At 47.4% G+C, this 22,362-nt stretch overlaps 1 protein-coding gene across 3 annotated transcripts in view; it reads right to left on the bottom strand.

Annotated features, from left to right (window-relative positions):
• The window catches only part of SUSD1 (sushi domain containing 1), a 125,146-nt gene that overhangs the window by 9,261 nt on the left and 93,523 nt on the right, over nucleotides 1–22,362 (bottom strand). For 2 of the 3 annotated variants that reach the window (XM_058672299.1, XM_058672297.1), the window contains exons 13-15: nucleotides 11,275–11,371; nucleotides 7,107–7,368; nucleotides 4,495–4,534 (exon numbers count right to left, since the gene is read on the bottom strand). In XM_058672299.1, the coding sequence (XP_058528282.1) occupies nucleotides 4,495–4,534; nucleotides 7,107–7,368; nucleotides 11,275–11,371 (399 nt within the window). Of the gene's footprint in view, nucleotides 1–4,494; nucleotides 4,535–4,919; nucleotides 5,000–7,106; nucleotides 7,369–11,274; nucleotides 11,372–22,362 lie in introns of those variants that run through there. The other variant, XM_058672298.1, reaches the window with a different exon arrangement.

The raw sequence follows: 22,362 nt of genomic DNA, 5'->3' as shown, positions 1-22,362 counted from the left end.
AAAATTTTTTTAAAATAAAGAAAGAAATAAGTTGGGTGGGGGAAATAGTTAGGCAGAGGGGAGAGTGAAATTATCACTATGAGCCTAAATCTATTATAAAATATGTTAAATAAGTTAAAATAATTGTATAATCACTGGGAAAAAAATGAATGATATGTGTGCAGGTATTGTTGCATATAAAAAATGTAGTCCTTCCTTGGTAGTCCATGGGAGACTGGCTCCAGGACACACCTTGAATATCAAAATTTGCAAATGTTCAAGCCCCTTGCATAAAATGGTGAGTTGTTTGAAAATAACATAAGCATGTTTCCCAATATACTTGAAATCATTAGATTATGTGTAATACCCAACACAATGTAAATGCTGCATAAATAGTTGTTGAGTTCTTTAGGGAAGAATGACTCTCTCCCCAACCCACCCCACCCCCTTAAAAAAGTCTACACGTGGCCAATACAGACACAATTTTCTTCCTAAATATTTCTGGTCTTCAGTTGGCTAAATTCCAAGATGCAGGACCTATGGATACAGACAGTCCATTATGTATATAGGCACTATCATATTAGGTTTGTTTAGTTGGGTATGGGTTACACCTGCTATGCTTCATTTCCCATACTCAATTTGCCCCAACTCAATTCAATTTTATTGAGCACCTATTGCACGCCAGCCCCTGTGCCAGCTCTTCCAACGCTCCCCCACCGAGACATGACATCTAAGAAGCAAACACCAGGCAAGCGTGTATCAGTTGCTTTAAAGTAGGGCAGAATATGTAGAGAGTGAGAGGAAAGGGAGGTCCTGCCCTGTCAAGAAACTTCAACAAGTCTCATGAAGAATATGGCATTTGATTTTCATCTTCAAGACCAGGTGGGATTGTAGTAAGCCAAGATGCAGAGGAAAATGCTGGGGCAATACAGGTGGAAGTAACTGTGCACGCAAAGACATCAGGGAGTGAAAAATCTAGGCCACGCCCAGGGAACAGCTGGCATAGCCCTGATGGGGAAGGATGAGAGGGGAAATCAAGAGCATATGTTGGTCGTCAAACTGAGGCCCTGGAAGCCAGGCTGAAAAGCAGAGAGTCATGGAAGAATTGCCATAGGAAATAATAAAATTGGTTCTGCATTTGAGAAATACAAGAATGCTTTCACAAGTTCATGGGAAAGTGGAAATACAAGGCAGGTTCACTTGACACCACAGCACTTGGAAGCCCATGAGTAGTTTTGTCTTGAACTCTGTGAAGACCCCTCAAAGGAGCTAGGCTGTGGTGTGTAGACTGAGGGACAAAGGAAATCCTGAACTCTTAGGTCATCCAGGCTATGGGTATGAAGGCCCAGGCGTAGAGCAAGGAGTGGACACAGAAACAAAAGCCACGAGACATGGCTGCAGTGCAGAGAAGGCTGAATGGGAAAGAACAGCCTCTGATGACTCAGAGGAGGCTTCAGGTCCGACTGGAGAACGCTTCCCAACCTCAGCTTGCAGTCATCTCCAACACCTTGCTCTCTGATTCACACCACACAGTCACAGTTCTTTGAAGCTGGAAGGGATCTCAGGCTCCCAGAATGAGGCGACGGGGCCTCGGCCAAAGCAAATATCATTTCACAGATTAGTAGCAGATTTCAGACTAGGAAACCCAGGCCTCTACGTTTCCCATCAAACCAGCTGCTGGGTCCACAGGCCCCGTCACAAAGCTCTTTCAGGAGCAATCTACAAAGGGTAAACAGCACACTGCAGTGCTGGGCAAAGGCCAGAGCGGGGCTGAGGTTTGGCACCAGGGAGCTGGCATGGTTTCAGCACTCATTTAGTTCTGGCCAAACTGCTTTCTCAGATGGAGGACTCCAACATTCTTTTGGAAGAGGAAACGGACAGAAATGAGCGTACAACACAGATTTTTTTCTTTACACAATTTAAAAAATTTTTCTAAATCTATTTGTACACTTACTACTCTAGTATTAATTTCACAACTAGGATAAAGAACACAGTTCCCAAATGATACTATACTGCAATTACTCTCCAGAAACCAAAAGATTGCCTCTGGAATAATTTCTAAATGCAACATAGTACAAACTAATAAATATTATAAATAGCAAAACATCAACACTTCAGTATATAAAATTGTTTACTAGGATTGTCTTCAGTATTTCAACATGAAAGCACGTTTTCTAATCTCTTCTAGGGACTTCCAGGGGTTTAAGTCTGAAGGTTCAAATTCTCTTTTCAACACTGGTTCTTAAACTGATGGAAGAGGGAGTACCAAAAGCAACTTCGATATTTTCAAATCCTCCCTATTAACTTCATCACAGCACAATGGCCGCAGTCAGCCCTTCAGCCACTTCTTCCTCGCAATCTGAGTGTTTTTCAATCATACCAAACAGTAGCTGAGTGGAGCGGACTCTGCAAGCTATTGTGTCTTTGCCCAGAAGTGTGAATGTGCTCATTCTTTTATAAAAGCACTCATGTTCCTTGGGACAGCTCCTCTCCTATCTCTACAGCTTGGAGGACGGGACTGGCCACAGCACATCCAGATGCTGCACAGTCTGACTGCCCCTCAGGGAGCAAAGCCTGGGTGGGCAACCTCACACAGCAACAGAACAAAGCACATCTTTCAGTGACAATCCCTTTGCTGCCTGGCAATCAGCAACCCAGGATGGCTAGTGCTCACTTGCCTGGCCCAGCTGCAAAATTAAGTTTGCTACCCTTGGTGTAGCTGGTTTGAGCAAAGATTTAAAAAAAAAAAAAAATGGGAAATGAGACGAGGGGAGAAGCAGACAAATGGAGGAAGCCTGGCTCCCCAAATCCCTCCTAAACACTTCCTGTAAAGTACTCATCCGCCACTGTCAAGCGCGTCCGTGGGGTTCCTCCCCAGGGTAGTGTGAGCCAGTGCTTCCTCCCCACACCAGCCTATTGTGTGATGCTGCTCTGAGGCAGGGGCAGGACATGAGGGGTTAAATCAATGCTGGCCATGAAGGGCAGAATTCCTCAGCCTGCTGGGAGGATGCACAGACCACAGGAAAGGGCCCATATTGAAAGGTCATAAACTTGACATGATTTCTGGTATTAACAACGCATGGAATTCCTGGGAATCAAATCCCCTGGCCAGCTGCCTGTTGGTTGCGAAGCAGTGTCCTGCCAGAGAAATCCCACGCCTGGCAAAAAGACCCCATGGCCACTCAGCCCCAGATGCAGAACTCTGCAGAAAGGAAGCTGGCTTAAGCTGCGCAGCGCCCAGCAAAGCCTCCTCCTGCTGTTTTCTCAGTGAAGACTTTAGAGGAAATGGACATGGGCTGTGCTTCCATCAGGCATAGCCTGAGGCAGCCAAAATGCCTGGTCAAGGGCCCCATCCAGCCCCAGCCCAGGGCTGGGGACACTTGTTTTTCTCTTCAGCTGGAGATGGTTATTACTCTGGGGGTTCCTGGCCACTGCACATTCTTCATCTACTGAAATGAGACCAATGATTGTGGTCATTTGATTTTTCTCTTTCATAGTCGATACGGTAGCTTGACCATGGTTAAATCTGCCACTGAGTCACAGGTGGCGAAGTGGAGCTGGAGCGACACATCTGGATTTGATCAAGAGGCCGGTCGCAGGTTAAGTTCAGTTGAGATTCCCTCACTGCCATGTAACAAAGTGGAGCAATCCACCATGGGGGGAGGGTGTGTGTGTGGGGAAATCCCAGTACCTATGAAACTAATACAATGTAATTAATGAATAAAAAAATACAATGTAAAAAAAATAAAAAAAAAAAAAAGAGGCCGGTTGCATCCCCTGCCCCAGGATGCCGGGGCTTGCAGCTGCAGGAGGTGGCCAGCCTCTGCATTGTCCTGCTTAGGGCTCCAGTTTTATTGTCAGTACAGCAGTTCCATCCTGTTGTACGTGGAGGATGTTTTTCTTAAAATCTTAGGCGTGTGAGCACACCTGTGACACAGCTGAATGGTGGCCAGTGGCAGACTGCTACAGCTCTCGTGGTCTATTTATAAATTTTACTGGGCTCCTTTTCTCTGTCCCCAACAAGCCACAGGACTAAGCACCAAACCCAAGGGTTGGCTATTGTATTGCCTACATGCTATTAACAGCAATTCGGCCATTAGAGAGTCACGTGATCTAGGAAGCACAACTCTTTTTTTTCCCTTAAGTGAAAATACTTCTGTTCACACTGGAGTTGGCCAGCAGGCCTGGATGGTGCCCATCTCCCCACCAAACAGCCTCTGGGAGAATATTCTGAGGTCAACTCACACTCAGAGAGCACACAAAAGATGGGGGCGTCCTGCCCGCGGCGCTGAGTCTCAAGCCTTAGTCCCTGGAGTCTTGCTGGCACAGTTGTGTATTTAATTCTATAAGCTTCCACCCCCATCCTTTTCAGCTGTGGCTTTTGCTTAACCTAGCAGGAGTTGGGTTTCTGTCTGTTGTTGAACATTTTTAAAAACTGATCTCAGTAAAAACTTGATGCTGTAGGTTGAACAGGGAGAAAGAAGGACAGCATTTGCACATAGAAAACAGACTCACCTTTCACCTGAGCCCACAGTGCACAAGAACATCTTCTCACCTGTAAAGGAAAGCACAGCCAATATGTGACTTCCTGGTACCAGGTCAATCCAAACAATGAAGCCCAGAGACTGACACTCTTTGAGTCTCAGCTTCTTAAATCTTGACTTGAACTAAACGAACTTTAAGTTGCATCCAGCTCCATTACCTTAGGACTCAGCCACACACAGCACCAATGTTCAAGGGACTAGCATGGGTAGCAAAGACAGAACTGACCCTAGAGATCCCTTCTAGAAGTTTCCAACAGGCTTCAGAAAGCACAACCCCTGGGTAAACAACAGAATAGCAAAAATTTCATTCTCTTTGCTACATATGAACAACTGGCATTGTTGCCTAGAGACTTATGTTCAGGGCCCATTACAATGGCTCAATGGCTAAATTCTCACCTTGCAAGGGCCAGAATCCTATATGGCTTCCAGTTCACGTCCTGGCTGCTCCACTTCCCATCCAGCTCCCTGCTTCTGGCCTGGGAAAGCAGTAAAGAATAGCCCAACGTGTTGGGACCATGCATCCACATGGGAAACCTGGGAGAAGCTCCTGGCTCCAGATTGGCTCAGCTCCGGTCGCTGCGTCCATTTGGAGAGTGAGCCAGCAGAAGCAAGATCTGTTTCTCCTTCTTTTCATAAATCTGATCTGATCTGCCTTTCCAATTAAATTAATCTTAACTACATATATCATAAATATCTATCATATATATTTATGCACACACACTGAAACAGGACTATGTTGAAAAAGATTTGGAGGTCACACCCAAGTTCAACCAGAAATGGTGATACATATGATAGGCAAGACTATGAAAAGTCCTGGTACTTAAAACAGTACCTCACTTATCTGGCTGACACTAGGCAATTTTGGTTACCCAAAATATATCCAAAAACCAGGAAGGAGGCGTCCAGAAGATATATGAAAGCTCAGCTGTGGCAAAAGAAGCCTGCAAACTCATTGGAACACAGCACCTTCTCCTCTCCCTCACCCATCATTATTCCACACACATTTGCCTGTCAGGAATGTGTGCTAAGACCTGGTAAAACATTCCTAGGGGAAGTTGAAAACTAGAGGTTACAGAAGGATTCCTCCAACCTTGTTAGGAGATTCCCTTCCCTCCAAGTGACAATCCTGGACATTTCAGTTTTTAGTCTATTCAAAAATATAAAAAATACTGAAACTGACCAATCCTGGGGAAAACACAAAATGGCCATCATGTTAACAGCAAAGATTAGCAATGGAAGGAAAGATACAAGAATAACTAGCAGAGGGTGTTTTGAGACACTGGAGAAGCAAAGGCGGGGCAGCCCTGGGGAGGTCCACTGGGCTTAGAGGAAGCCCTGGGGCAGGGGAGGGCCCAAACCACAGCCAAGGCAGTGATGGGGCAAGGAGATGAAACAGTTGCTGTACTATCGGCACCTCCTACCTGCCTCCCACGTGGGTGGCAGCAGCCTGGGAGGGGTACAGGGAAATTTTCAACTCAGGCCTCAGCAGTGCAATCAAGTGAAGGCTTTTATGAAGCTTACGAGAAGGAACCAAGCCCAGGTCAGTCCGGGCATACACCGGCAAGCTGCTTCAGGAAGTTCAGAATACTTTATCAGCTCTGTGGGTTTCACCTGCCCACTCTTTCCTCACCTTGGTACATTCTGGTGGTGTGTCATGTGATACTTGATTCTATGTATACAAACGAGGCAGGTGGCATTTCCAGTTCCTTAAACATTTTTCAAAATTCCTGATTAATATAAAATAATGGCATATGCCTCTGGAGCACCATATTGACAATCCAATACATGCAAGCATTGGCATGTGCATGAACAGTGATCAGACCATGGCCGTCAGCATCTCCATCTCCCTGTCGTCACCCCGTGTGTGGAGGCTTCACATTCCCCTCTTGCAGCCATTCATAAAATACGTTGTGGCTTATTGCAAATGAGGCTGTTCCAACAAACACACAGTGTTATGAAACACCAAAACATAACCCTTCTGTTTTGCCAACCTCTATCTTCTATCCAGTCTCCTTCCATAGTCTCTAATAACCACTCTGTCACATTCAGATCTACTTCGACCTTTTTTTTTCAGTTTCTGTAAATGAGGGACAACATGCAGCCTGCGTCTTTCAGCAGCCGACTTATACTCATCTTTCATAAAGACAAAGTATTCAAAAACGCATTTTTATGTGATGATGCGCATGATGCAGCTGAAATCCTGGAGTACACCAATGTTCAAACATCTTGCATGGGAATAAGAAAACAGAGCATTCATGAAGATCTTCTAGAAACCATACCCAGGGCAGCATGTGGCACAGCAGTCAATTCCCCACGTGGGGCAGTGGTATTCCCTATCACGATGTCTGATTCAAGTGGCTATCCTGCTTCCCACCCATCTTCCAGTTGGTATGCAACCTGGAAGGCAACAGAACGATGCCTCATGTACTTGGGTCCCTGCCACCCACTTGGGAGATCTGGATTGGTTCCTAGTCCAACTCTGGCTGTTATGAGAATTTAGGGAATGAATTAGTAGGTGGAAGAGCTTTCTCTCTCTCTCTTTCAAATAGATGAAAATAAATACAATTAAAAAAAAAAACATACCCGATTCCATTCACTTGTGATCCGTAATATAATGCAGTAATCGGTGCCTGCTTTCAAGGGTGCATTGTAGTACTCCCCGTAGTATAGCCTGTCTCCAATAGACACCTCCAAAACAGCATCATCTGGAACATCTCTGGCCAGTAGTTCTGCAGCCACATACCCATTAGCAGCAGAGCCATCACTAAAGAATGAGGCAGCCCCCTCCGAATCACAAGAAAACATGCTTTGGAGGGCCAAGGGAAGCACCAACACCTGATATGAACTGGAACAGAAAGGGAAGGTATCTATCAGACTTCTGTGAGGGGTTCACTCATTCACTTACTCATACCTGCTGAGCACCTGTCATGAGATAAGCACTTCTCTGGACACTGCAAACACAGATAAGGACCAGTCCTGACTGTGAAATCTTCAAGCTCACAGCTCCTGCAGACAGGGAGCTCATGTTGTAAACCCATGGCATTAATGCTGGATGACATGGAGCAGGGGGCCTCACCAGGCTCCAGCTGCAAAAAACACCAAAGACATGTTCTGCAGCTGGGAAAAGCTGTTGCAAGTCTCACTGCCCTGTGGGCATGACCTAGCGCTGATCGAATCAGTGATTTTCATGTGGGTACATAAAGCCTGGTGCTGGAAAGGATTTAGCAATCACATGGAGGCTGTCTGCCTATACAAAATAATGTATTAAGTCTGGGGAAAAAAAGCTCCAGATGATCATGTGGCAAGCGAAACTGAACTCATGTGATTTGCATTTCCCGGAGTTCACAGTCTGATACCAAAAGTCATCACGAGTTTAGCTGGTCTGACAATATTCCTGCAACAGTGGGAAAAGCCAAGTGCCCAGTGACTAAGGCGAGTTGGTCCCCAAAGAGTCAGGTGCGATTTTGTCAGGTGTTTTATCATTTAGCCTGCCAGATAGAGCCCTGTCAGTGAAAGGAAATACAGGAATTTCAATGCACTGAGAATGACTCATGGTTTTCCTTGAATTCCTTCTATTCAGTGCTTATCTCATGCCCCTGGTATGGTAAATATTTGAACTTGTGTTATCCCTATCACGCTGGGCAGCAGGGATTTGAATACCTCACTCTTGTACCCTTACAGTCCTTGCACAATTCTATGGCTGTGACCAAACTCCCGCTAATGTTTCTTGAGCTGAAAGTTTGGTGCAGAGGGAAAGTATGCATTTGCACTAAATACGATTGGGGTAATTTCTAAAATGTATATAGCTCATGTAATTCCAACATAGCCGTAAGTCTGCACCTCCTCCTCCTTAAGAGCCCTGGAACCCCTAGAGTGAGAAGCAGGAGCTCCCAGTCGCACTAGACATTGAATTTAAAGTTTCTACCACTCACTGGCTTCCCAAACATCCCACAGGTCCGTGCTGAGATGCACAGAGCAAGCTCACTGTAGCAAACAATTTTCTACAAAAAAAAAAAAAGAAAGAAAGAAAGAGAGAGAGAGAGAGAGAGAGAAAGTCAGCCCCAAAAGGCAGTAAGCTATGGCCACCATGCTCCGTAAGGTTTGCTGCACAGCCCCTGCTTCTAGAGAACACGCAATTCCAACATACCTGCCTGGGGTTGATGATGTCCCTAGCTGCAGGTGAGAGAGCAAATCTTGCAGCAGCTCCAGGTGGAGCTCCATCTTCCAATCCCTCTCAACCTCCATGTAGGAAGTGATGGTCAAATCCAAGCTCAAAGCTACCTTGCACCCATTGGGTTCTGTACACTACCCTCCACAGGAGTCATGTAGAGGGCATAAAGCAACTTCCAATTAGAGTCCAGATCCCAATGTACCCAAATCCCTAGAAGGGAAGTCTGGGTCTTTTATTGCTGATAACATGCCTACCCCTGGTGATTCCTAGAAGCCAACCAGTGTGGGAGACACTGGCTCTAAGGGAGCCCAGAAGCAGGCAGGAAGGGCTCTGGGCTCTGGATCCACATGCCATAAGACACCAGGGCAGGATTTTATGCCCCAAACAAGGCAGAAGGCAGGCTCCGGCCTGGCGAGGCTGCTCCCCCAGTGCACAGGTGTGGCTCTTAGGAGCCACGGCTTTCTGCAGCATGACTGAGCCGGCCGGGCTTCTCCTCTCTAGCCACCATCCCCCTCAAGTGACTCACAGTTCTCCACTTCCTGTTTTGGAGGCACAGGCAGGCACAGCCTCACCTGGCTTTTCCTTGTGCCTTATGTAATCATTTAGTTTAAATATCACTTTTGCTCTTGGGAATTCTCTCAGGCAGTGAAGTCACAGCCTCTGTTCTCCTTACAACAGCACTACTACTATGCCTTACAGTAACTTGTTGGGGGTCAGGACACAGAATGGGGAGCCAAAAGTCATCCCTGGAAAGACCCACGGGCAATGACTGGGCTTCACCCTACAGGCAGGAAATCCCTAAGTTTCATGATGATGGATGCACAGATGGGACCTTGAGACTTACTTTTTTATAGCTCTAAAGTGTCTCACACCCCTCTTACTTTGATTGCACAGAAGAGCCAAAAGAGAGGGTTAGGGGTAGGCATGGTGGTGACTTAAGGCACTCCTTGGCATAGCTGCACTCCATATCAGAGTACCTGGATTCAAGTCGAGGCTTCCCTCATGATTCAAGCTTCTGCTAGTGTACACCCTGGGGTGCAGCAAGAGACGACTTAAGTGCTTGGGTCCCAGCTGCCGTGTGGCAGACCTGGGTTGAATTCCCGCCCCTGCCTTTCACCTGGTCCAGTTCCGTATGCTGCAGACATTTGGGGAGTTAGCCAGAAGATGGAAGAACTCTTATTTTCTCTCGCTCACTGTCCACTCCACCCACCTTCAAATAAAGAGAATGCAATTTAAAAAAATGAGAGAGAGGGGCTCGGCGGTGTGGCCTAGTGGCTAAGGTCCTCGCCTTGATCCCATATGGCTGCTGGTTCTAATCCCAGCAGCTCCACTTCCTCTCTATCTCTCCTCCTCTCAGTATATCTGACTTTGTAATAAAAAATAAAATAAATCTTTAAAAAAAAAAAAAAAGAGAGAGAACCACACAAGGTTGTACAGGCCGTGGTCTCCTTGACTCGTGCTCAGGCTCCTCCTCTCTGCAGGGTGACTTCCCCCTTCCCTTCCGTAACAGAAGCTGATTCCACCTCCCTACTCCCGCCATGGCCTTCATCAGCCATCTCCTTCACTAAACACAGCATAGGCCTCCAACCGAGGGAAATGATTCCATCCTAATACTGTCTGGAATCCCGGAAATGGTCATCAATCACATAGTACCTCACCCTTAACACAGTACACAAATGGACACCCAGAACTACCCAAATGAGTCTTTTGCCACCCTTGCATCAGTTCATACGAAGGAAACGTATTCTGCCCTCGGTAAATGGCACGTTTCCCCTGCTCGACCATCACTCAAGGATGCAGCATGAGATATGAGCTTAAGATGGAAGATGGGGGGCAGGTATTGCTGGCGTGGCACGTTAAGCTGCCACTTGGGACACCCACATCAGAATGCCAGTTTGAGCTTCTACCTAGCTTCCTGCTCATGCATGTTGGAAAGCAACAGGTGATGGTTTAAGTCCTTGGGCCCCTGCCATCTACATGAGAGACCCTCAAATGACAGATCCAACCGGTTCCTGTCATTTGAGGGTAAATCAGCAGATAAAAGATACGTGTCTGTCTCTCTCTCTCTCTCTCCCCACATTTCAAAAAGATGAAAATAAATAAATATTTTAAAGATAAAAATGGAAAGTGGTGAAAGCCTTGGGCAAGCACAACCCAGGACACCCCAGAATTCACATACTGATTCAAACAACCAGGTGACAATGGATCTTTGAAATTATAAGAACAATGTCAGGCTGAAAAAGAGCAACATGGCATGTGACAAGCAAGGGACTGCCTGCAAAAGACAGTGGCCGTCATGCCATGGGCCCTCAATTGACGCCTCCAGCAAGGAAAGGCATGGATTTCATTTCTTGAGCTAAGCTGTCTACAGACCTGCGTTTGGGCCCTTAGAAGTCTCTCTGTTCATTTAGCAGAATCTGACTGGGTTAACAGGCCCATTCTGTGCACAAAGTTACAGGCGAGGAGGTACCAGGTCATCCAACGCATTTACCCACACACGAGACTCTTCCTCACGCAAGCAGCTTCCCAAACCCTTCGTGGGGATCCCTGTGCAACTCCAGAGAGAAGACAGCTACTGACCTGATAGGGCCGTTGGTCTCCTTGACTTTCTTCAGCCTGAGGCGTGGAAGAAGCCTTCCATGCACTGTAAAAAAGTCTACTTCCGGAAAGGGAGGCTCTGAGAACATGTGGAAAAGAAGGAAAAACATATAATCAGAACAAGAAAGAAGTATGACGAAGGCAGCCCTCCCCTCTGGGGTTTGATTGACGGGTGCAAAATTGATGTACACACCTAACGAACAGCTTACTTTTTTGCATGCTGAAGTTTTTTTTTTTTTTAAGTATTTTGCCTACTTGTTTTTTCTCTGTTCTTTGTTATTATTACTACTTCTTACTATTTTTGTGAAAACTGTCAGCTGACGAAGTTTCAAACATTTAAACATGTAAAGAAATAAGGAAGAGAGGAACGCAGCCCTCCTGAGAATGATAAGGACCACAGCTCACGTTACGAACTGCTGCACATACTCTGACACATGCTACAATACAGATGAACCCTGGAAACCTTATGCCAACTGGGAGAAATAAGCCAGACACAAAAACAGTGGGAACTGCAAAATCCCACAGAGAAATGGAATTAAAAGCTGAGCTTATTCTGGCGCACACGTTCTCAAGCCCGTACCTAGTTTTTCCATCACTCTAATGTTCAATAGACTTTCTGAAGATCCCTCCTATTGGATAATTCTGCTCAAATGAAAGTTCTAGACGAGGTAAATTCCTAGTGACAGAAGTAGATTAGAAGCTGCCAGGGCTTAAGGCAGTGGTGGGAAAATGAAGGGTTAGTGCTTGAGGGTCACGAGAGATCTGTTGGAAATGATAAACATATTTTGGATACCGACAGTGGTGATGGCCGTGAAGGTACTTTAGGCCATGAATCGTGTCCTCAAGGTGGTCTCCAGAGCACATTGTGTCATGCACATCTCAACCAAAGCAAAAGTGACGACGAGGGAACAGCCCAGTGGTGTAGCACACTAATTCTCTGCCTGCCGCACAGCATCTCATATGGGCCCCAGCTCATGTCCTGGCTGTTCCATTTTAATCTAGCTCCCTGCCACGGCCTGAGAAAGCAGTGGAATATGCCCAAGCCGTTGGGTATCTGCACCCATGTGGGTGACCCAGAGGAAGCTCCTGGCTCCTAACTTCAGATCAGCTCAGCTCCAGTAGTTGCGGCCATTTGGGAAGTAAGCCAGCAGAAGCAAGACCTCTCTGTGTGTCTCCTCTCTCTATAAAATCTTCTTTTTAAATCAAAATAAGTAAATCTGTTTGAAAAAAAAATAGGGTGTGGGGGGTGACAAGCACACTCATGTCCTAGCAGACCATGAACGCTGTGGGCATCCCAGGCTGCCTGGCAAGCAGGGTCCTATTGGTGGGGAAGACCAGCATCCTTTATAATCATGGACCTCTCTGTCCTTACTTTGCCCCGCTTCCCAGCAACAACATTTCCCACATGGTTTTCTACTAGGGAGAATAGATCCTGGCAGGCTGAGACAAGTGTGGCAAGAACTTACCAGTCGACACATTCACGGTGTTGACAGGCCAGCTGCCCGGCTGCCTGGTGGGAATCAGAGCCAAGACACTCCGGGCACTCAGCACACACGGAAATGTGGCCTGCATGTGCCTCCTATCAGCTAATGTCCTACCAAGTGGGTGACATTTACAGAAGCAATTACTGCCTCCCTCCTGGCATTCCTCCCTCGGCTCATGCTGCAGGTACTTCTTCCTGCTTGGGTACCAGGAAAAGAGCGGACTTGGGACCTCCCACCAATATGATTTATGAGACAGCTCGAGTCTCACTGTTGTTCTCATGGAGCCCTGCCCCTTTTTGGATTTTTCCTTTTTTTTTTTTTTTTTTTTTTGGTCTTGTTCTCATTCTCCATGTAGAAAGCAATTCTAAGTCAAAGCCAGTCTAAAGCAAGGTCTACATCTGTCCTACAGATGAACTGCCCCCACGGATGGATATAACGCTGAGACAGGCAACAAAGGTGCAGGTGTTTTTGGCCTCAGAGTCACAACCGTTTCACCAGCAATAAGGCTGGTCATTTGGTTCCTCTTATTCTGAAGTGTATTGGCCAATGTTCCTAAAGCCAGAGGAGGAACAAGTCTGATTGGTCTCTTAGAAACACTCACATTGGGTCCGGCGGCGTGGCCTAGCAGCTAAAGTCCTCATCCTGAACGCGCCAGGATCCCATATGGGCGCCGGTTCTAAACCTGGCGGCCCCACTTCCCATCCAGCTCCCTGTTATGGCCTGGGAAAGCAGTCGAGGATGGCCCAAAGCTTTGGGACCCTGCACCTGCGTGGGAGACCTGGAAGAGCTCCTGGCTCCCAGCTTTGGATCAGCATAGTACCAGACGTTGCAGTCACTTGGGGAGTGAACCAGCAGATGGAAGATCTTTCTCTCTGTCTCTCCTCCTCTCTGTATATCTGCCTTTCAAATAAAAATAAATAAATCTTAAAAAAAAAAGAAACACTCATGTTATAGATGAGGAAGCAAATGTACACAGCTTGAGCAATGTGCCAGGAGCGCACAGCTGGCACAAAGCAGAGCCACAACCTGAACCCGGACCCAGACTTCCTGTGTGCACCCTGGGATCTCCATTGGGTCAGGAGCTTCTCATCACTTCTGAGTGAATGAATAAAAATCTATTTTAAAACACTGTGTCTGGGGCCGGCACACTTACCTAACCTTAACTCTAATTCTTTTTTTACCAGAATCCCATTTGCGTATCAGATCAAGTGCTTGGGCCCATGGAACCACAGGCAAGACCAGGAACAGCTCTAGGGTGGCCCAGCCCTGGCTGCTATAGCCACCTGGGGAGTGAGCTGGCAAATGAAACATCTGTCTCTCTCTCTCTAGCTCTGCTTTACAAATAGTATATAAATAGATCTGAACGAAGACAAACCAACCAAAAAACATTGAGTCGGCCGTGACTTTACAAACATATTAGCTGCAGGAAAAGAACCCATTTGCACAATTACTGTGGAGTCAGAGTTCTCCCCAGTGTGGCTTAGAACAAAGCAGACAGACAAGAGCAAATACAGAAACCATCACCACGGTGCAGTGAATTAACCCTCCACCCATGATGCCGGCGTCCCCTATCACAGCGTCAGTTTGAATCCTGGCTGTTCTATTTACAATGCTGCTCCTGGCTCATGAGGCTGGGAACACAGCAGTGGACTGCCCAGCTACGAGGACCCTGCCACCACACGCGCGATCAGCATGGGACAAGCCCCTGGCTTTGCCTATCACAGGCATTTAGGGAGTTAGCCAGCAGATGGAAGATCTCTATCTCTCCATCTATCTCCACCTTTCAAATAAACAAAAGAGAGAAAGAATCATTGTCACGTTGTGGGAAAGACTCTGGATTAGTATCCTGGTTATGCCTCCAACTGCCTCGTCCACAAAATGGGTATAAAGTTATCCCACCTCAAAGGTCTGTTCAGGAGGTTAATAAGTCAGTTGATAATGAGGAACAACCACAGTTGGCAAATATAGGAAAGAAGAAGCGAATATAGGAAAGTGCCTGGAAGACATCAGCCATTGGCACACATTGGCTGCCTTTAAAATGTCACCTGAGCTACATTCATGCGGTGCCAGTACTGTGCCAGAAACTGCTGTGTCACCAAACCTCACAGCAGTTCTGTGTGACAGTTGCATCTATGTGATCAGGAGAGATAAGCAGGTGGGGTCAGACCCATGTTAATGCGATTCCAGAGCCAACCTTGTCATCGTGTCAGGCCAGGACAATACTGGCTTTCAGCTGGCCTGAAATTCAAGGTGGCCTAAAAGTAGGAACTTAGAACCACAAACTGCTGAAGGAATGAATGACAGGCTCCCTGCCATCCCCAGCCTAAGAGAAGCGCAGAAGCAGTTGAGAGATGTAGAGATGTCAAACATCGGGGCATCTCTTCAGGAGCAGGTGTGTCTAGAGGCAAGGGACCCGCAAGGAAAAAGAACTTGACGATGGCCCCTGAGAGCATGGCCATAGGCGCAGGCTTAGCGCCTTTCTGGATTTTACACAGTGTGGGAGGCTGTGACATGATGGGGGTCTACCATGCAATATAGGGTTTCCCACAGGACACAGAGTAGCATCACGGGCCAGAGAAGGAAACTCGGCCTTAAGTGAGGGCTGGAGAAGGGCCCCCTGGAGTGAAGCAGGGCATGAAAGATCAGCCAGGAAGAAACCAAGGGAAGCCGTGAACCACAACTGCAAAATTCCTCAAGATAGGACACCCTGTGGCTGAGCACAAGTCCACACTCACCATCTGCTATACACCATACCTACATACATACTAGTTTAATGCGGGGAGCAGTCCTGCTCCTTCCCAGACGCTGCTTATGGGGCCGTTGTCCACGGTGGCCCTACCCTCCCTCTGGCCTAAGCCCTGGTCATCACGAATCACTGTGCTCCATTATAGCCCTGCAGAACAGCAGTCCACGGGATCCTGGGAGCCTCGAGGGCTTGGCTGCTGCTTGTAGAATGTACTGTCAAGTACTGGGTCACGCAGGAGACAGAGACCAGGCTCTGGCGGCCCCACTGTGGCTGACTCTTGCTAGGCTGAGTGGGATCCATCTGCAGACTGCACAGTGCTGGGACTCGACAAGTTCCATACACCAAAGTGGTTTCCACCCTGTGCTCTGAGGAGCCTTGGCTAATTACAATATTCATCCAGCACCGGCTGCTTGCTCCAGTGCAGAGCACATAGCTCGACCCGTGGGGGACTCCTGGGCACCAGACTAAGGCAGAGGGGCACATCCATGGGGGAACAACTGCCCTAAATCTCAGGTGCCTCCCTGACTCCTCGGGGGCTGGGCACAGCGAGGCCTGTAGGGAGACCCCAGTCTGAGCCATTGCCCTTCAAAGTCTATCTTTGCAGCAATTCAGTAATAAGCAAGAGGGAGAGGGAGAGACAGACGAAAGGGAAAAAAAGCAAGCAACAAAAGGAATGCTTCCCCGCTAGCTCCCCAACTCCAAACCCTGCCACAGGGAATGAAGGACTGGGAGCCAAAAGCTAGATGAGGAAATATTTTTGGGGTTAGAAACCCTCCATCCTAAATTATAGTAAGAACTCAGACTTCCTGGTCCCTTGCAGTTTTTAAAGCCCAACCAGATGTGTTACTTATACATCTGTACTCCACAGGTGCCTCTGTGCCAGCCTGGGGACAGACAGCGGTACTCAGAGCTGTGGCAAACACATTCACAAGCTGCCACGGAAGAGCAGACCCTGGGAAGGAGGTGGGCCCATCAAATCCAAGAAGAGACAGAGGCATGAAGGTGAGGGTAGTGAGAAAGCTACAAGTTCAAGTCTAACGAGGCAGATGATAAAGTGAGAGGGATCAGTACAGCTCAGATTTGGGGTCCTTAAATGAGAACCACTTCAGGATTTTTACCAGATTTGCATTTCAAACATACTAGGTAGTTGACTGGAGGTGACTCAGTACAAAAGGGCAAAAGTTAACTTAATCCTCTGGATAAGAAGTAGCTGACGTCAAAGGGGAATGATGGCAGTAGGAACAAACAGGAGGGGACAGCCACAAGGAATACATGGAACAGACGATGGCAGTTTCAGGGGAGGTATCTGGGCGCTGCCCTTGGCAACAGAGTCCATGATGATGTCATTCTTTAGTCCTAGAGGAAAAGTTCAGATCCATTCAGAATGAAGTGCTTGGGGAGTGGCCCAAAGGCAGGTGCAGCAACTGTGACAGTGCCGTCACCTCAGAAGCGGAGTGGGAATACCCACAGGACAGAAAGAAAGCCTGCAGGAAGAGCTGTCTGACTCCTGGGAAAGAAGGCACTGCAGGAGGTGGAGGAGCGAGCGGACACTAGCTCTTATGAACCTGTCAGGAGTGTAGAATTGCTTCTAGCATCTCCCGCAGAGGGCAGTCGCATCAAGTGAGCATTTGGGATTTCAGGATCCCAAGAGCACTTCTTGATCATGGTAAAGGCTCTGCAAGCCACCTTTGTTGAAGGGCTCTGCTGTTTTTTGCAGCAGAGTTCAAAAAATGACTCCAAGTGACACACCTAAGAAAGACAATGGCCAGCTTCCTGCAGCCACGACGGGAGGGGCTAGCCAACGGGGACGCTGTGCCTCTGCCCAGCAGAGAACTATGGCCCTCAGGCCTCTGCCCTTGTTGTAAAGGCTCTACATCTGTTATGCTTTCCAGCAGTTACCTTTTTCTCCTTCTTTTTTAACCTCACCATCTCTGCTTCCAGCTCAGGAAGATGGTAACTGGTCACTCATTTGTGAGAACACTCCTCAGGCTTCTAGAAACCAGTCCTCTGTTCTTTTCCAAGGTCAGGAACTCAAGTTCCTCTGATCTCTTGGCCAACCTTTACATACCACCTAGTCTGTGGCTACTCCAAGGAACAGCAGAACAAAGGGTCCACATGGCTCTCAGAAGCAGGAATCATGGGTAGATGGACAAGATGGCCCGCCCCTCGGTCTCCCCCCGCCTGGTGCAAGTCCCTGGGCTTTTCCAGTTTATTTTCCCACTTGTGGTGTGAAAGGCCCCACGACCATCTGGCTGAGTCAAGCAGTGTGCAGCCCCAAGGCCATTTGCTCTGCCTGCCCAGGCCCTTTTGTTTCTCTTCTTGGGCGGCCTGAACCTCATCAGGGGAGTTCTCACCCACAAGAAACCGACAACATGGGCCCGGCGCCGTGGCCTAGCGGCTAAAGTCCTCGCCTTGAACGCCCCGGGATCCCATATGGGCGCCGGTTCTAATCCCGCCTGCTCCACTTCCCATCCAACTCCCTGCTTGTGGCCTGGGAAAGCAGTCGAGGACAGCCCAAAGCTTTGGGACCCTGCACCCACGTGGGAGACCAGGAAGAAGTTCCTGGTTCCCGGCATTGGATCGGCACGCACCGGCCCGTTGTGGCTCACTTGGGGAGTGAATCATCAGATGGAAGATCTTCCTCTCTGTCTCTCCTCCTCTGTGTATATCTGACTTTGCGATAAAAAATAAATCTTAAAATAAAAAAAAAAACTGATAACATGAGAGTAGTCCTTCTTTTGCTCTTGGCTTCAGAACCACTCTATGGGTCTTTCTCTGGCCTCTTCTCCCCACCTCCATCCCATAGGCAATCCTCTGTCCCACTCAAGACAGGCATCTGTGGGGTTGCCACACTCACACATGAATATATATAGTTCTTTTTTCTTTTAAATAAATTCTGCTCTCACTTGTGCCCCACATTTTTGTCTCTGTTTGGAATTTTTACCCCTGTGGGTGCAAGAACTTGGAATAAAAATGAATTCATTTATGCCCATAATTGGAGGAGCTGGGACACATCCAATCCCACATAACCATTTACCTGTGGGTCTGGGGTTTGGTCTAAGTTGTTAAGTAGTTGGGAGGAGTCCTGAAAATGAGAGAACTCTATCTCATGGCCTGAGCTAACACAAGGAATCTGGGTACCAAACAGCCTATATCCAGGAAAGACTTGGACAGGAGAAGTTGTGGAAGCCCAGCCCTCATGGGGTCTCCAGTACAGCTTCCACCATCGCCTGAGAGACAGGGGGCTTCCAGGACAACTGTGATACAATACAACCAGCCACAGGGAGCCAAGGGGACTTATTGTTGAAGACACAGGGGTGTGGGTCCTTGCTGTGCAGGCAGCCTGTGGGCAGAGCCCCAGAACCTTGGTCCTGCCCCATCATACCTGGGGGTGGCCAACAGCAAGGAGAGCGTGCCGGAGGCAGGGCAGTCCTGGAGCTCTGTGACCCAGTGACAGTTTGATAAGGTTTGGGGTATTTTCATGGCTTTCCTAAGCATCTGGAAATGCACTTTCTCTTTTTCTTATGAAGAATACGATGAGAGATGGGAAATTTCCCATGTAAGTTGCCAGGTGAACCCGGGCAGGAATGATGTCCTTTCCATCATTTCTTCCCCCCTTTTCCTCCAGTGTTCCAAAAGAAACCAACCCATCATTCCACTTCCAGGGATGACCACAATGCACAAGTGATCTGTCCATCTTCACATCCATGCAAACGCACTGGCTTCCTCTTCCTCCTTCCCTCCCTAGCCCACCTCCTCTCCTCCTCCCCTCTCTTACTCCCATATCCAATTTCCCCTTCTGGCTTCCCCTCTCTCCTTGTGGGAAGATAACTTTTGCCTTTGCAAGAGACTGCAGAGCTGACGTGCGGTGGCTCTTCTGCCGTTTTGGCTGCACAACAAGGATGAAAGTGTTGCTCCTCGCCCTGTCTTGAAAGGGGTGCTCCTGAAGACTCAGTGCAGAGAGGCAGGAGACAGCAGCACAGGGTGATGGGGACGCCACGCCCTGCCCCCGTGCCCCTGCCCCTCACCGGCACCCTCCTGCCTGCTCTCCCTGCAACACTTGCTTCTGTCTCTCAACACAGCTAGAACTTTCACCCCCTCGCTCTGAGGTCAGCAATATATTTAAAGCGCTTGTTTTCATTCTGTTCCCATCAGTAAGATTCAGGTTAAAATAAGACACCCACAAGGGAAATTCTGCTCATTTTTCTTCCGGGAAACTAGTGGCTGCATTTTACAGATCCAAATCCTAAGATTAATGCTGCTGGGAAAATTCAAGGGTTTACAAACTGACTAAAACACAGCCATGCACATCTTGGGTAACCAGGAGTATCTCTTCATGTCAACACATAAGGCTCTCCTTTCTAAAATGAAAAGGTTGGGGTTTGATCTTGTTACTGTTTCGTACATTCTTAACAATTGGGAATTTTCATGCTTTTCTAAAACCGCAAATTCACTAAAGTAGGGTAGAACTGGAAAATGCTTATGCACTGAAACAGTTCAACAGTGCCCCCTGGTGGCTGTGAGCACAGATGCAGGGAGCCTGGGGCTGGGACTATCATCATCCCAGCCAGCCCACAAGACAAAGCCCAAACAAGTATTTCATCAAGATGAAACTCCCCACCTCATACTCAAAGACAAAATGTTACTTCAAATTATAAATCTGAGCCATCCAAATAAGGCAAGTATTAAAGAGTCCAATATTACATAGCTTTTCATTTTAGGAAGTCACTATGGGAGGGAATGCCCAAATTGAGTAATACTTTTCTCTCTAGCCCAAAATGTAGTGAGTTCCTTTTGGTAAAAACTTTCTGATGAGCAATCAGACATCTCCTAAACACCAAAACCACCTGCTGGTCATTGTTCAAAAATGATGTGTTTGCTGTGGTATGTATTAGGACCACTCTTACATGTTGGGGATTCCACATGGAACATGCCAACTAGAATTTTTGTCTACAGGGAGCTTTCTACTCTGATAGGAGGAAAGGAAGATCAATAAAAACTTGAGAAAATTCTCTGAAGAAATTAAAGCATGTTACATGGGCAGGATAGCATGTTATGTGGCTATCATGTCCTCATGGAGTAGGGGCAGGGGAAGATACTTTTAAAAGGCGGTCCAGCTACATCCCAACTGCCAAAGAGACCCCGCGGAACTGGGGTGCCTTCGGAGGCCGAGAACTCTGAGGTCATCCACCCCCTTTTGGATCTACCACATGGGATAGAAGAAGCCCAAATCCTTCCACGCAGGATCCAAGGTCATCAGAACAATAGCCAGGAGCCATGAGTGGTCCACAGAAACAGAACAGTAAACTTCCTTCGGGACTAGGGAGGGGAGCTTTCTCTTGTCCTTACTTAGTTCCAACTTTGGATCCCCACCCTCCTGCAATGACCATCAGGGTCGCTCTGGAGCTCCACCACTCCCCACACACACACATTAGAATAGATAGGCAGAGAATAATAAGGAAAGCTTAGAACCAGACAGGAAACGGTCAGCATGGACTCACACATACCTTACTAGGTGGGACACAAAGATTAGTTACTCCTCACAAAGCTATTGAAGATTTCTCTGCACACCCCTCCTAAAACTGTTCTGCACCTCAATTGTTAACATATGCCTTGTTAGAGTTATAACCCAGTTTAGACTATCCTAAAATCTGCCAAGTTCAGCAAAATTACGCTTCAACACTATAGACTGCTAAATACTAAAATGAAAATAGACACGAGACAGCTGAATAGTACCCTATAGCCATTTTAAGGTGTATAGCAGCCGTTCTGTGTATGAACTAAAATTGAAATGTCAATGAAGTAGTCACAGGATGTGGTTAAGAACTTGCATTTTTTTTAACATATTAGTTACTCAATGCCATGTCAATTAATTCCATAATGTTGTAAATTGTCACTGATGTTATGTTGTGGCTTTAAATTGATTGGGATGATATTCTGCCAACTCTGCCCTCAGACCAGCGAGGTCTCTCCAAGAAACTGTTGAATTTACCTGGACAATAAGATGCTGGACTCTATGCTTGATATACCCTTGCAATGAAAGAATCTTGACTGAATTTAAAATGTAATACAGCAACAAGGTGGAGGAATCCACCATGGCGGGGAGAGGGTACGGGGACGGGTTGGGGGATCCCCACAGCCTATGAAACTGTGTCACATAATGCAATGTAATTAATAAAAAATATATATATTTTTTAAAAAGGCGGTCCAGGTGGTGGTGGAGATGCCACGGAGAGGCCTGCAGGGAGAGCCAGCGGCACATGGAAAGGCCCAGGCTCAGGTGCAGGAAGACAGACAGGGAAAGCGGATGCTTAATGAGAAAGAAGGGAGCGGGGAGCTGAAGTCAGTGAGGAAGTCAGGGACAGGATGGCATGTTCCAAAGGAAGGACACTGGCTCCATCCCATCTACAATGCGGCAGTCGCATGTCCTCATGACCACTTGGGCGGCTGAGTAGGACCCTGTAACCTTATGGCAAGATGAAGGACGGTCTTGGGGGAGAAGGGACTAACAGCAGGTTAGACTATGGGAGTCTGAGCCAGGGCTGCTGGCTAGGATTAGTCGGTGGTGACCAAGGAGAGGCAGAGAGAAGTGATTCATTCCAGAATATATTTCAGATGACCTTTCCAAAGAACTTGTTGATAGGTTAGAGATTGAGGGTGGGGTCCAGCAGGCATCTGGCATAGCTATTGAGATGTCCACATCCCACATTGGATTACGAGAGTTCAAGTCCCCGGCTCCCACTCCCAATTCCAATTTCACACTAACACAGAGACATTGCTGATAATGACTCAACACTTGGGTTCCTGCAACCCACACAGAAGACTCAGACTGCATTCCCA

This window comes from Ochotona princeps, chromosome 14, assembly GCF_030435755.1.
Source record: "Ochotona princeps isolate mOchPri1 chromosome 14, mOchPri1.hap1, whole genome shotgun sequence".
Taxonomy (NCBI): domain Eukaryota; kingdom Metazoa; phylum Chordata; class Mammalia; order Lagomorpha; family Ochotonidae; genus Ochotona; species Ochotona princeps.
This window is presented reverse-complemented; position numbering and strand designations above follow the sequence as displayed.